Here is a 14,421-nt window from a genome sequence, read left to right on the forward strand (position 1 = left end):
TTTTTTTTTTTTTTTTTTTTTTTTTTTTTTTTTTTTGGTGGGGTTTTATTGCCGCCGCTGCCGCTGTTGTGATCGCGCTTTCCCCCTTGTGTTTACAGCGCCTGTGAGCGAGAGACGCTCGGAGGAAGAACCACCAGGATCCCTGGGCTGCATCAGCACGGAGGGCTCAGCGGAGCCGGGAAGGATTTCACCTTGTTGCTGTTTGTTTCGGGAGATTTTCGCTCCCCCCCCGCCCCGGACACTGTCCAGCTGAGCGTTTGTTTCCTTGCTGCGTCCACGGGCGGCCTGAAAAAAAAAAAAAGTGCTTTTCCACGTTAAGAGGTGATTTTTGTCGTGGTCTCCCTGCGAGGAAGAGAGCGGCACCAGCCTCCGAGAAGGGAGACGGGATCAACTGAGGTTTTCCCTACCTCCGGCTGAACGTGAGAGTTCAAGTGACACCGGCAGTGGCCTGTGGCTGACTGACTGCACGGCGAGCTGGAATCACAGCCAGAGCTGCTCAATTTACCTGCTCGAGGACCCTTCAAACCCTTTTGTTGACGGTAGAGATTTGTATCCCAAGGAAAATCGGATTAATATAAACTATGCAGAGCTTTGCGGGGATATCTGGAGACTACTCTGTCTGCATGGCTAATCTTGAAATTGTCTGAAATAAATCCTCAGCGCAAGGAATAACGAGATACTTTCAATTAGTTTTTTTTTTTTCCTTGACGCTTTTTTTTTTTTCCCCCTTCTGCGAGAATTTAGCACTTCCATTGGAGGGTTTTTACAGGAGAATGGGACACATGCTGGAAAACTCACCACGCTTCGTAAAAATCACGGGGGTTACAGTTTCCATCAGCGTTGCGGTATGAAAGGTTCTCGATGGATTGTCTCCTGGTGGCTACGATGGATCAGTCTTTCCCTGTTCCTGTTTGCGATGTGCTGAAGGATCCGGATTTAGTGAAATACTGACGCCTATAAACTTACTCCCTCTCTGCTGAAGGCATCGGATGTGACAGTGCAGAGGAACATGTGTTTCACATTTCTGACTGGTTGTTTTGGTGCAATCAATACCTCCACAAGAAACATTGACTTAGGTGGCGACTGTCATAGCGGGAGGCACACGGAGTGCAGCTCTCGGCTTGCAGGCACAGTGAGCACAAATCAAAGAGCCCGCCGTTCCTGGGAAGCGGGGGCTTCGCTTCCCCCCAGACTGCGGGGCAGAGGCTCCCGACCCCCCCCGGGGAGCCCGGCCCGGCGGTGCGGAATGAGCAATGACCAAAGCGCTGTCAGGAGTGGCGGCCAGTCGGATCCGATGGGGATCAGTGAGGCAATAGCGGTTGAAAGAAAGGTGGATCGCGAAATTATTGCCCGAAGGAATAGCAGGCGAGGCGGAATGATGATAAAGTTAAACTTCTGTTTCATCTTCTGTCGGGGATGGTGGGCGTTTCTGTTGCTTCAGCTCCACATGTTGCAAGCACTGGCACAAGGTAGGGCTAGAGACATTTTTGTTTATAGAAATGCTGCATCTGCCTTTTAAGAGGAAGGGAATCTCGCTGGGGTACAGAGAAACCCTTTGACTTTTATCCTTATCAGAGGTAAACTGCAGAATTCTCATTGAGCTGATTTCATGTAGGAATGGTCTTTTCTTAAACACAATCGTTTCTTTATGGAACAGGGATTTGCAAACTGTACCTACATGTTTCTCTCCCTTTCTCGTCCTATCCTTCCCCTATCCCAACCTCCCACAGAGAATCAAAAGCCCCATCGGCACCAAACCTGCTTTTATTATTTGCTTGAATACATCCGTACTGTTCTTGCAGGCAGCAAAAGAGTTAACTGCTGGTCGTGTCTGTGTGTGTGTGTGTGTGTGTTTGAAACGCTGTGCACCGAGATAAGTTATTAGGAGAAGGGGAGTCATAAATCCTCCGACTAGAACTAAATCGGGCATGTAAAAGGAATTCTTTAAACATATGAACACTATTCTATGTGAACCTCGGTCTCGGCACTGTTCATTTCTTTTGGATTGCCAAGTAACATTTACCCGAGACAAAAACTGCAATTGATTCGTATCTGAGCATTTCCACATCAGAGATCCTTGCAGTCAAATGAGTCACTTGTAAACGAAGGGTCAGAGTCGACCAATAGACTCTAAATATCAAGTGTCAGTCACTTTGCATGTAAATTCCCCTCTCGAAAAAAAATCGCCAAATGTAGCCTAATTCTTAATAATCCTTTGAGAGAGTAAACAATAAATGGCAGGCAGAAGCATTACAGTTGGCTGCGCCAAATAACACGCTGAACAAACGCAGCTTTCACTTTCTTTGCTGGGGCTGAGTTTTATTGCTGGGAGCATTGTCTGGCTGAAGTGGTGTGTGCTGGACAATGCAGGGCTGTGTCGTGCGGGACCGGGAGCTGGTTATTAAAAGCGGAAGTTAATACTCCATGAAGGGGAATGGGCTTTGTGTTTTAGTTCTTTGTTTTCAAGTATTTCCTAGGGAACAACGGTGCATTCAGTTTTAATAACTGGATGGGGCTCGTGTTTTGAGGAAGAGGGGTTGGAAGCCAAGTCTGCTGTAGTTTGTGTGCTCAGGGTTTGCTGCTGCATCCTCCAAAAGTTTGGAGCCGCAGGATACAGAAGAGGTTTAATCCAGTGTTTTATATGGACTCCACCCTCATAAACCTTTCTCAGTGCTTTGTTTATGCTGTCATTGCTATTCCCAAATTACCTCTGCCGAGGCCTGCAAGCCCTAACAGAGTATTGTTATCCCGAAACAAGCCATACCTGACATAATTATCTCTGCAATTTTAGATTCACGTCACTTTTTGTGTTTTTCTTTTGGTAGTTGTTGTTGATAGATGCCAATATGATGCTTCATTTCTGAAGGTAAATGCTGATGATTCTTGCTATTTACATTAAAAATGAAAAAAAATATAATAAAAGATAGTTTTAAGTGCCAGTGATTCAGAAATCAGATGCCATATAAAAACAGTTTTCTATGGTTTAGTAGTAAACCGGTCATCTAACTGAATTAAAAATGAACTGAAACTTTTGTTTAGCACATAGTATAGAATAATTTTTCAATAGCGTCTTCCAGATTACTCAGCATTTGCAGTACTATCAGTTTCAGGTACTGTGTATCTCAGGGAGGGATGAGGTGTTTACAAACTATCCTAAAGAAAAGTCCTAACACCAAGTTAGTTTTAGCCATCAATATTTAAGAGGGGGAGGGAAAGTGAACAGAATAAGATACATTATTTCTGAGAAATATTGGTGCAGATAAAAGTATGGAGTTTAGAAGACAATGCAAAAGTATGGAGTTTAGAAGACAATTTATGAACAATGCAAAATAAAACTATTTTAATTTTTATATAATGCAGAATATACAAATTGTAGTTAATCCTCTTAAGAATTCTTTCATGTATAAACCACCATGGAGGTCTTGATGCAGAGGGCTTCTTTCTGGTTTCACAAAATTTGTTTTAATTTATAACTTACGGTTCTTTTAGCAGTCTGAATGCTAATGGATTCTAAGACATTCATCATTTTTATGCAAAAATTTACTTTAGAGAGAAGATGACAGTTTTTATAAAAGTCCTTCATGAAAATGGAAATTTTGCTACAGCCACAGAAGTTTCTAATGGAATGATGTGGTCATATGCATGAGAGAATTACATGACTTCAATCTTTTTATATGATAAAAAAGTGAACATTTTAAATATATGGGCCATGGCTATTTTGAATGAATCATATTACTGTGCTATAACCAGCTAATGTTTCTAAAATAACTATTTCAGCATTAAAGGAGTAAGAAATATTTCAGGCGTACTGAAATGCAGGTTCTCAGTTCATATAAAGCAGATTAGATAAATTGGTTGAGATTAAGTGTCTTCTCCTGTAAGGTGAATGGAAGAAAAGAGTTTCAACTGCAACAGGTTGGTTGAGTATTCTCCAAACTTCAGTGACCATGCAAGTGAAAGCTGATCTAGAGGTGAACTGTAAATAAAACCACTTGTAAATTCATTTTGTACTTAGCTCTTCAGCTTTTCTGTCTTCTGTAGTCGTGTTACGTAAATCAATATAAAAATTTATTTGATTTCTTTTTCCTTTCCAAAGCGAATTTAATTAGCATGAAACGTACAGTGGTTTGTTGTCGTGAGTAATAAAGGATTCTCTTCAAACCTTGGGATTGTTAGTGCAGACCTTCTCACTGTGGGAGTGACTTCCTGGGTGGAAGAGATGTGGAGATGACAAAGGTTGTGGCCTGTTCCATGTGCACAGCTGGGAATGGCCCCTCAGACTGAGGGTGTGTCCCACCCCACTCACTGCCCTGCCCCATCTCTGAGCAGGGGCTTCTCAGGAGAATGAACCTGTAAGAGTCCCAAAACTGTTGCACATCTCTTTGTTTACTCAGCTCTTTGTGCCTCCTGGCCTCTGCCATCGGCCCTCTTTTCACGGCGTTTTTGTTAAATTTGAGCTCGAGATGCTAGTTAGCCTCAAGTCATTGTGTGTCATCAAAAAATGCTGAGGTGCTAATGGGTAATCACCGTAATTATCAAATTAGGATTTGCGAGGTGATGGTACAAGTGAATCATTTGGACACAGTAACTGACTCCTGTACTTGGAGGAACATCCTCATCCCACAGAGACGTCTGGCCCGGGGTCTGCATGCCTGGGCAGAGTCCTGTGAGCACACAGAGCCCTCACAGGGTTGGAATTTATGCTTTATGTATGAGATTAACAAACACTGATGCCTACTGAGCTACAAAATGTTTACTAAACTACTGGAATATTTGTATGGAAATAGAAAAAGTCTGCTTATTTAAATAGGTTGGAAGTTGCTAGAGGCTGCTCTACATGCATCTTAATGGATTTAAGTACCTTCCCAATGCCTGTCTTTTGTTGAGGAATGAAAGAATACTTAGAAAATATATTTCTCTGGATTGATGGCTGTTGTTCAGAAAGATTTTAAAATAGATAAAAGCAGTGCAAAGCTTTAAGCTTCTCCAGCTGGAGCCTGGTATCTTTAAATATTAAGAAAGAGAAGCTTGTCTGATTTATCTTAGCATAACAGCAATGGAATTGTAATCTTTTTATGCTGCTTAATCAAATCTGTAATTCAGAATTCTACACATACCTGAATATACATTTAAGGTGGTATCGATACCAATGGCTTTGACAGAAGCCATGTCATGGTAAATAGATGAAAATGTTTCTGGGGCCCAACTTTTTAAATTCAAATATTTGATCTGGTGTATTGTAATTATACTGAGCATAAGAAGCATTTTCAAGCAAATTTCAAACTGCATTAGGTGCAGAGATGATAAAGAACTTGCACACAGTATATGGTTGTTGGAAGAGATGGAGAGATGGTGAAATGTGAGGGCAATACTTATTAGGAAGTAAAAAGTATTCTGAACTAAATGTAGAATGAAGCATTTCTAATTCCAGAGGCTTCTGTTACTGTTTAATGAAAACTTATTATTTTGTATTGGATTCACCTCTTGTGTTTCCTTTCTTTAGACGAGCGTTTTGTGTTAGTTTTTGAGCAGGCGATTTTTCTTGTGTATATAATTATAATAATTATCAAATTGATTTGGGAGAGCAGAGACAAGACAAGTCTAAATAGCAACAGGGTGGAGAGAGCTGGAGTTTTTCTGTGGCCGGATCCTGTGACTTCTCAGTGTCTCTAGTGTGGTAACTCTTGGTTTGCTTGATATGTTTATGTTTTGCTGTAAAAGTACGTATTCTCAAGACTTCTCAAAGCAAGTTCAAAGAGATGTGAGTATTTATCTGTGAACATTTTAAGTGCAGTGTTTGAGAGGGTTTCTCGAGGGTGCAGTGTAAAGGTGCTGTTAGAGCTGAAGGGAGGCTGTAAATGGGAGATGGTTATCAACACTGCTTCCGTGCTTTACCAGGAGGTCCTTAGGCTGGGAACAACCTGGGTTTGGAGAGAGAGGCTGTGGCAGTTGTGCTGTGTGGCTTTCACATCACTTAAGAGGAACAGAAGGCAAATCTGTGTCCACGGCTCACAGTCCTTGAAAGGTTGTTCTGGAAGGTTCTGTCATCTCTCTGCACAGTCATGTATTTTGGATAACAGAGGCAAATATTGTCTAATATTTTAATGATTGATTAAACAAACCATAGAAAGATTAATAAACAATCTTAAAGTGGATTATTAGGAAGCTGTTAAGTGGAGGGCTTGGGCTTTTGTATGACTCAGAGATAACTTTTTTATTGTCTTACTGTTCCACCACAGATGTACAAGTCTGGAACATTTTTTTGTTTTCGTGCATTTATGAACTTTCTCTACAGCTTTACCTGAACATCACATTCTGAATGGACTAGTTATTTGGTTCACTGGGACCTTTTTGCTGTAATGAATCTGTGGGCTGACTAGAGGCAATTAGACTCCTCATGGAGCAAAATCTTGTTCATGCTGAGTTCATTACAGAAATAGACCTTTCTTCCTCCCTCTGCATATGTACATACGTAATATGTATTTAAACAGTTTTTAAGGAACAAATTGATGATTTGTTGGTATCTTCAAAATTGTGTTGTCTTGAAGTTTTATAAGTAGGATAATTTTTATAAGATGTGTGCAGAGATTATAAAATGCCAGAACTAAGGTAAGTTTTGCATCTTTAATGTACATTCTTTATGCATGTGCACTATGATCAAGTTTAAATTGATACCTACTATTTTACTGTCTATGTCAGAACTAGAGACTGAATACTGCTCACTGATTAGTTTTTCAGTAGTTTGTTTTCTTGTCAGTGCTTGGCTCCATCTTTCATTTGCTTCAAATCTTTTAAATTCAGCACAAGAAGACTTTTGTGTGAACTAAAGGAAGAACTGTTAGCAGCTATAGCGTGGCATTGGATTAGTCTACTTACAGTTATTACAGCTGGAAAGCAAGTAATTGGTGAGATTTGGTTTCTATTTCTGACTATCAAGTGAGTATTTTCTAGTGAATAAAGACTCTTCGCTCCACGTGCCTCAAAGACAACCCTTCACCATCCATTCAGCTCATGCAGAACAGAAATATCACTCCATGAAAGGTCTGTTCCCAAAGAAGTTGGGCTTTCTGGAGTTACATCTGCCCACACAGTTAAGTAAAACTTTCCAACTCCTTTACAGACATGAAACCTCACAGCCCTGGAGATTCCAAGAGATGCTGTAGGAACTAGTTCATGTAGCACTTGCAGGTCTGATTTCAAGGGGTGACATGGCTGAGAAGTGGAAAACCTTTTATTTTAATGTGCAGAATAACTTAATTACCTTTAAACATATATGAGTGGTTTTGTAGGATCTCCTCATTATACAGATTCTTAACTTCTAGACATACATGGCATTTGTATATGGTATCTTGAGTATATAGTATTTTAGGTTTACTAAGAGCTATTTTTTGTTCTGTCCTTTCTATGAGAAATAACAAAGCTGTTACCAGAATATATACTAGTCTGTTGCTAATCATATGTTTTATCTGTGGAATGTCCCCGAAGTGTAATATAAACAGTGCTCTCACTAATATTAGAAGTGTAGATCTAAGCTTTTTAAGGGAAGTGTTTTTAAAGTTAATTTTCAGCTGTTGAGCTCCCTGAACTGGCTCAGCCTGGGGTCACAGCAGCATCAGGGACAATGGAAAAGAGGTGATGGGAGTCATGGCTGGGGGCATGACCCTGCCAACCATCTCAGATCAGTTCAGATTGCTGGAGAATTTTCCGACTCCAACAAAACACAAGGGAATGTGCACTGCCTGACTTCTTACAAATATGTGGAGGCCGCTGTTCCTGGGTAGAAAATAGGTTAGGGAGGTGGTTTAGAAGACTTAACTTTTTTTTTTTTTTCCTCTGGAAGAACCTTTCAGTGAGTTTCTCCCTCTGTCAGGTGGAGTCTTCCTGACCTGAGCATGTAAGGTAAGTGCTAAAGTTGAGCAATGTGAATATTCCCCTTAATCCCATGTTCCCTCAGTTCTGTAGCTGATAATAGGAATGATATTTTTTTCTTAAAAAAAAAAAAAAAAAAAAAAAGAACTCTGTAACTGAAGTTGCAAATTTCTCTGGTATTACTTCTTAATGTTTGTATCTAAAAAGGGTGGTGTGAGCTCCAACAGCTCTGACTAAAGGAAGTCTTTTACACTACTTTGTACAAAATGTGGAAGTGGATTGTACAATCTTATGTCACACCATCCAGATAACTTTTAAAGTGTCATTTTTGATAAACAATAAAGCATTTGTTGTTTTTATGCAGATAACTCGATTCCTTAATCCTGTTTTTCACATTTCCATGCTCTGTTGCGGCAGCCTGAAGAGAAAGTTGATTCTGGGAGATAAATCATTGTCCCTTAAGTCTCTTTAAACCACTTTATGGTCTTTTAAGCTATAAGCCATATATTTTTCTAATAAACTCCTAGGTCTAACATGTTATCTAAAAAATAATTTGTTCAGTACAGCCCACTCAGACCAGAAAGTAGAGAATAATGATACATAGCCCCAGTATGTGTTGCCAAAATGGTCCTACATTGATTCCAGACTGAAATTGAAGTTTGTTACTCATTATTACACAAAGAATCAGAAGATCTGGTAGACGTTGCTTTCATCCTCAGATTCATATTTGTCAGACTCTGTATATTTATTAGCCCAGAATGTTGTAACTTTGATATGTGGTTTTGGCATTGAGTTCATAGGAAATCTGCTCTTTAGCAATGTTGCCTTTTAAGGGAAGGTGCTAAGAAAACAATGGAACTTTAGTGCAAATATTTCAAATGTTTAAACACTTAAGAAAAATGCATTTTGTCAAACTGGTACTGCTTTCTCACCCAATATTTATGTTAAATACAGACTCAGTACTAACACCATCATTGCTGCCTTCCTTGCACGTTGAGGAATGAACCTCCCTTGTTTCTTATTTCTTACCTGTCAAGAAGTGCAAAGGCCAGTCATGACTAAATACTTCTGAAATAACTGAATGGTGTGTGATGACTGGAAAAGAAATATACAGTGCTGTGCCATACTTGCAGTTCAAAGATAACACATTTATCATAACATGGAACACACGGCAAGTGAACAGTGCTGTAGTACTGAGGTGGTGGGAGGAGGGAAGGGGAATTCTCCATCAGTGTTTCTAAATGTGTGTACTGAGAAGTGTCATTTTAAGTCTTGTTGAATCTGTGGGCACAGAGGCACAACAGACTTTTCTTGCAGATTGTTTGTGACTCTTTCCTTCAGGATCAAGAGGTTGAATAAACTTAGATTCTGATGTATCGTGCTAATGGAATGTTGCAAACCAGCACCCTTGGGCTTTCTTCCTGTCATTTAGGAGAAACTCTTTGGCACTTCTGTTTTACCCTATGATGCACAGAAGAACTTCTACAGTAGCTTAGCTGATAATGCCCTGGCAGTAGTGTTGTCCATGGTGAAGACTGGCCCATTGTTGCTGGGGGTGTCCATCTGTGTGTCTCACTATTGTCCCCCATTTGCCTTATTCTGTTGTCCCAGGGTGACAGAGCCTCTCCCACAACGTGTGTCTTCTCTGTGGTCAGGGCTCCCACTTGCTGTTGTAGTGCAAGCAATGCCTACTCTTGGTGAAAGGGTGAGGAAACGGCTTAAAACCTCTGATTCTTCATGGGAAATGTGGAACAGATTCCATCCTTATCCTCTGACTGAACACGGAGCAGCTTTTCTAGGACACTTGCATTGTGTTAAGCAGGGCTCGTGTTGTGCTGGGGGCCTTGTTCAGAACAGATGAGCAGGAAGATTGTTTAATGGTAGATTATCCCAGCATTTTGTTTTTAAATGTTAGATAAGACTGAGGCAAGAGATCAAGAATAATAACTCCTGTGTTCCACCTTTTGCTGTTTTTATTGCCATGAAGAAGTTATTTTTGGTTTTGAAAATGGAGTACCTGAGAATATTTTTAAAAACCGTTTGAGTATGTGGCACTTCAAATGCCAGATTTTAAGGTAAATTTATCAACTAATTTCCCATTTCTCTTTAGAATTTCTTTTGTTACAAACCGTTAGCTACTTATGAGCAACTTTGGATGTGTCTTAAAGAAAAATATTTGGAGTATTCTTAAATTAATTTCCTACATTGGCATGTGCAACCATAATTTTATAAAATATCATATTTTAACTAGAAATAGTATTGTTTTCCTTTCATCTTACACTTCTGTTTTAAAGTTCTGTGTTATCTTCTCTCTTGGAACTAGTATTCAAGATTCTTAGGTTTTAAGGACTATTGAGAGGTCAGTGGGGATTTTTTATCCTCTTGAAAAGAATACATATTTTATATAGTAACTTAATGAAATTTGTATTCTGAGAGAAGGTGTTTCCTGTTCACAGAGCCTAATCATGCTAGTGCTCCTAATCCACAGAACAAGGCTAAAATTTCACTTTTAGGTGCTCTTGTTCATGGAAATGGGAGAATAGGTCAATTGACTCTACCTTAATTCAATTACAAAATAGGCCAGTGATGCTATTGTTTAATGAAATCATCAACAGAAAAATTTCAAGTTACTCTCAGGATGAATCTCCCATTTATCCACAAGTCTGAAGCAGCAATGAATAAGAAAGCAAGATCAGTGTTTTGAAAACTTCTCTTGAAGTCGTTTATGTAGTACCTAACATATTTATTTCAAGTTCCTCGGTGCTAGTGTTGATAGCAATCTTACTCAGATTTAATTAATTATATGTGATTTATTATTAGCATTTAATGGGTCAAATATTTATGCATATTTTTCTGACTCTTCAGTTGAGAATTCTGAGTTAATGGCACTCATGTCAAACTCAAAAGTTTTAAGTGCTGGTAATTCAATGTTACATTCACTATGTAAATGCAACATAATTAAAATGATGCCTTGTCAATCCCACTCAGGTTTCTTGTGAGTATAATTTTCAGCTTTTGTACACTGGATGTGGCTGTGTCTTGTGTTACCCAAATATATGTTTTAGACCCACTATAGAGTGGAGCAGGCAGTTAGAAAAGACAGGATGGCTCTGCAGTTGGACCATCCTGATCCCACGGGCAGAGATGGATCCTTTTCATCCATATCATTGACAAATGAGATCAAAGCTTTTATGTTGTATGTAAAAAATGAAGGGCTGAGTAACTTTAGATTTGCCACACTTAACATGAACAAATGTTCTTACATGTAAGAACAAATCTTAAAAAAGATTCTTAATGTTCTAAATGTCTTTCTGTAGAGCTGCTGGACTTTATAAATACTGATAAACCAACTTTTGTGCAAATGTTCACTAGAATGGGGTAAGTGTTAGCTGTCACTTTATTAAAATTAATGGCATAATTACTCATGTTTACTTGGAATTCATTGCAGCATGAAGTGATTAGGCATTAGTGCTTTGGTGAATTATGGCATATTGCACATTTTTTATAACCAATTAGTGAGTGTTGGTCTTGGGCACGTGCAGTGCACCTCGTTGTCACTCAACTCATTAACAACCATATCTGTATGTTTACCAGAAGAGTTCTCTTGGAGCTTTTAGCAAGTGACAAAGACAGTGGAGACACATATATATAACCCAGGAAAGACAGAAAATACTTGCCATTGTGTGATTTAGTACAAGACCAGAGCTAGTGCTGTTCTGAGGACATGACTGCCTTGACTGAAAAGCTCCCAACACCAGTACTAGAGTTGCCAGATATGGATTTCTCATAATTCAGTCAAATCTTAACATTCTGAGTGAAAGGCAAATGTCGACTTTGTACGTGTTTGCAGCTCTCAGTCACTTTTCCAGGCATCCAGCAGCCTCAGCTGTCTTGAAATTCTGGAGAAATGGCTACATGCTGAAAAAGCTGTGTGTTTGCCTGCTTGTTTCGGTGCTGCATCAAGGCAAAGACACAAATATTCAGAGCTCATGTAGTAATTTGGCAAGTAGAATGTACTGTACATATGAAGAACTGTCTGTAGTGATTGATACATTGGGGATTTTTGAAGTCTTCAGTGTGTTCAAGGCTTCTGAAGTCCTATTTCTGGTGCTGGTCAGAAGTTCTTTTACCGTTCTGATTTTTGTAGGCGGAATGTTTTTGTGATTTAAATGCATATATAACTGAATTTCAGATTTCTGAGTGTAATTTGTATTTATGACTTGTATGTATTTATGACTTGTTATGGTTTAAGCCCAACTGGCAACTAAGCACTCTCCTCCCCCATTGGTGGGATGAGGGAGAGAATTGGAGGAGTGAAAGTGAGAAAACTCGTGGGTTGAGCTAAAGACAGTTTCCCAGGTAAAGCAGAAGCTGTGTGTGCAAACAAGGCAACACAAGGCTTTCATTCCCCTCGTGCCCTGCCAGGCAGGTGCTTGGCCATCCCCAGCTCTGCAGGGCTCCCTCACACTGAACAGGGACTTGGGAAGGCAAATGCCATCACATGTTCTTCCCTTCCTTCTTCTTCCCCAGCTTTATATGCTAAGCATGACCCCATATGGTCTGGAATATCCCTGGGGTCAGTTGGATCAGCTGTCCTGGCAGTGTCCCATCCCAACTCCTTGTGCACCCCCAGCCCGCTCGCTGGCAGGGCAGTGTGAGAAGCACAGAAGGCCTTTACTGAGTGCAAGTGCTGCTCAGCAACAACAAAATCATCTCTATATTACCATCACTTCCTTTTTTTTCAGCACAAATCTTAAACACAGTCCCATCCCAGCTACTGTGAAGAAAACTGACTCTTCCCCAGCCCAAACCAGCCCATGACTGCAGCTCTAAACGCATTTTCATTTGGTACCTTGTAGATTGACTGAGAGAAACTGCATGAAGTGGCATGATCTTAAATGGAGATCTTAAATCTCATAAATCTGCATTGTGAAATGTAATCATGTTAGAGGCAGAACACTTGTGGTTTTTCAATTACTTAGTGGTGCTTTTTCATATCACCGTGTGTGAAGCAGTTCTGTCAGAAACAAAGAATTCTGCGCTTTCAGATGAACCATCTTTGAAGAAACAGCTGAAGGCAACAGGTTTCAAGCTCTTTGAAGCCTTTTCCCTTTGAGTTCTTGGTAAAGGATGGTCTGTCATAACTATTGGTCACTTTTTAAGTGTTCTTTTAAATTTGTGGGGAAAAAAAATCAAGTGCATCATTACATATTCACGTATCACAGAAAGGCTTTATAAAAATAACTTGAAAAAGTTATTGACTTAATTACAGTGAACCCTAAATTGACCTTTTAAACTAATATAATAAAAAGGGAGGTTAAGATTTGTATGACTTGGTTAAATATGATAACTGAGGTAATTATACTAATATAATAACATGATGTATAAACCCAGGTGATTTTATTTTTAGCCTATATTCTGTAAAGTTTATATGTTAGAAACATTCTCTGACGTGGTGATTTGCACTTTAAACAGCTCTGAAGGGTAAGCTTTCAGCATTTGTATTGCTGTTACAAGATGCTTAATAGTTTTCCTTTAGACATTTAAAAGCTTTAAAAGCTTGTGTTGGGATGGTCTTAAAACTTTTTTGGTAGAAGAATTAACATGTGTAGTAGGTTTTGTTAATAAATGCTGCTGAAGTTATACGGAGTCATTCCAATGAATTTCTTCAATGTCAGTGTGCAAGCTGCTCTCCTGTTCTTTCTGTCACTCTGATCTATTTTTTTTTTTTTTTGAACCTGAGTAAATGTGAGGAATTTTGTGTGTGAAAAAGGATGTTCTGCAGCAGGTTTCAGGAACTGAAAAATTTGTCTGTCCCCTCACTCAGATTGGTAATGGAAGTAATACACTTTCCAGGTAAAAAGTCAGTTGAAATATAAGGATTTTATGATGAAATACTTGGCTTTTGGGATATATAGCTTTCATAGCAGTTCTTAATAAAGCCAAGGAGTCCCATGTTTTGGTTTTTAGTTTTGTGGGTTGCTTTTTTTGTTGATTTTTTTGAGGCTGTTAGGGTTTTTTTTATGTCATGTCTTGACTCCACGTAAGAGGTTTAAGAAAATAAACAGAATCAGGTTGGTGGAAAGATCAAAACCGTAAAAGTTTTTTTAAACAGAAATTTTGTTTGAAGCAGAAGACAAGACATGAGACTGTATCTTCATGTACATAGTAAGCAAAACAAATGTGCATTTTGACAAATATTGCTTACCAAGTTGCACAGAGCAATGTTATGGCTCCCCAACTTAATAAAAGAAAACCATAACCTTCAGTCTTCTACTGAAGTATGTGTGATATTTTTTCCAACTTTTAAGTCTTGCTAGTTGCTTATGAAGGTATTCTAGACAGAAACAGCAACACTGAATTGTGGGTTGCATTTTACTGTACTTGGCTGTTGCAGATATGTAGATCCCCAAATTTTAAAAAGGTTGTTGTATTTGTTCTAAGCTCTGGCCTTTCCTTTAACTAGATCCAAAGGAAAGAAGGATATGTGTTCTTAATAACATAGTTATTTAGAGTTATACACCTTTTAGGTGATTCCAAAAAAATGCAAAT

General features: G+C 39.2%; 1 protein-coding gene across 3 annotated transcripts in view; it reads left to right on the forward strand.

Moving 5' to 3' along the window:
- SDK1 (sidekick cell adhesion molecule 1) overlaps nt 1-14,421 on the forward strand; it is a 391,574-nt gene that overhangs the window by 545 nt on the left and 376,608 nt on the right. For all 3 annotated transcript variants that reach the window (XM_027656578.1, XM_027656580.1, XM_027656579.1), the window contains exon 2: nt 99-1,469. In XM_027656578.1, coding sequence (XP_027512379.1) covers nt 1,010-1,469 — 460 coding nt within the window. In that variant the 5' untranslated portion in view covers nt 99-1,009. The remainder of the gene's footprint in view (nt 1-98; nt 1,470-14,421) is intronic.

The sequence above is a fragment of the Corapipo altera genome, unplaced genomic scaffold, assembly GCF_003945725.1.
Source record: "Corapipo altera isolate COAL_440 unplaced genomic scaffold, ASM394572v1 104, whole genome shotgun sequence".
Classification (NCBI taxonomy): Eukaryota; Metazoa; Chordata; class Aves; order Passeriformes; family Pipridae; genus Corapipo; species Corapipo altera.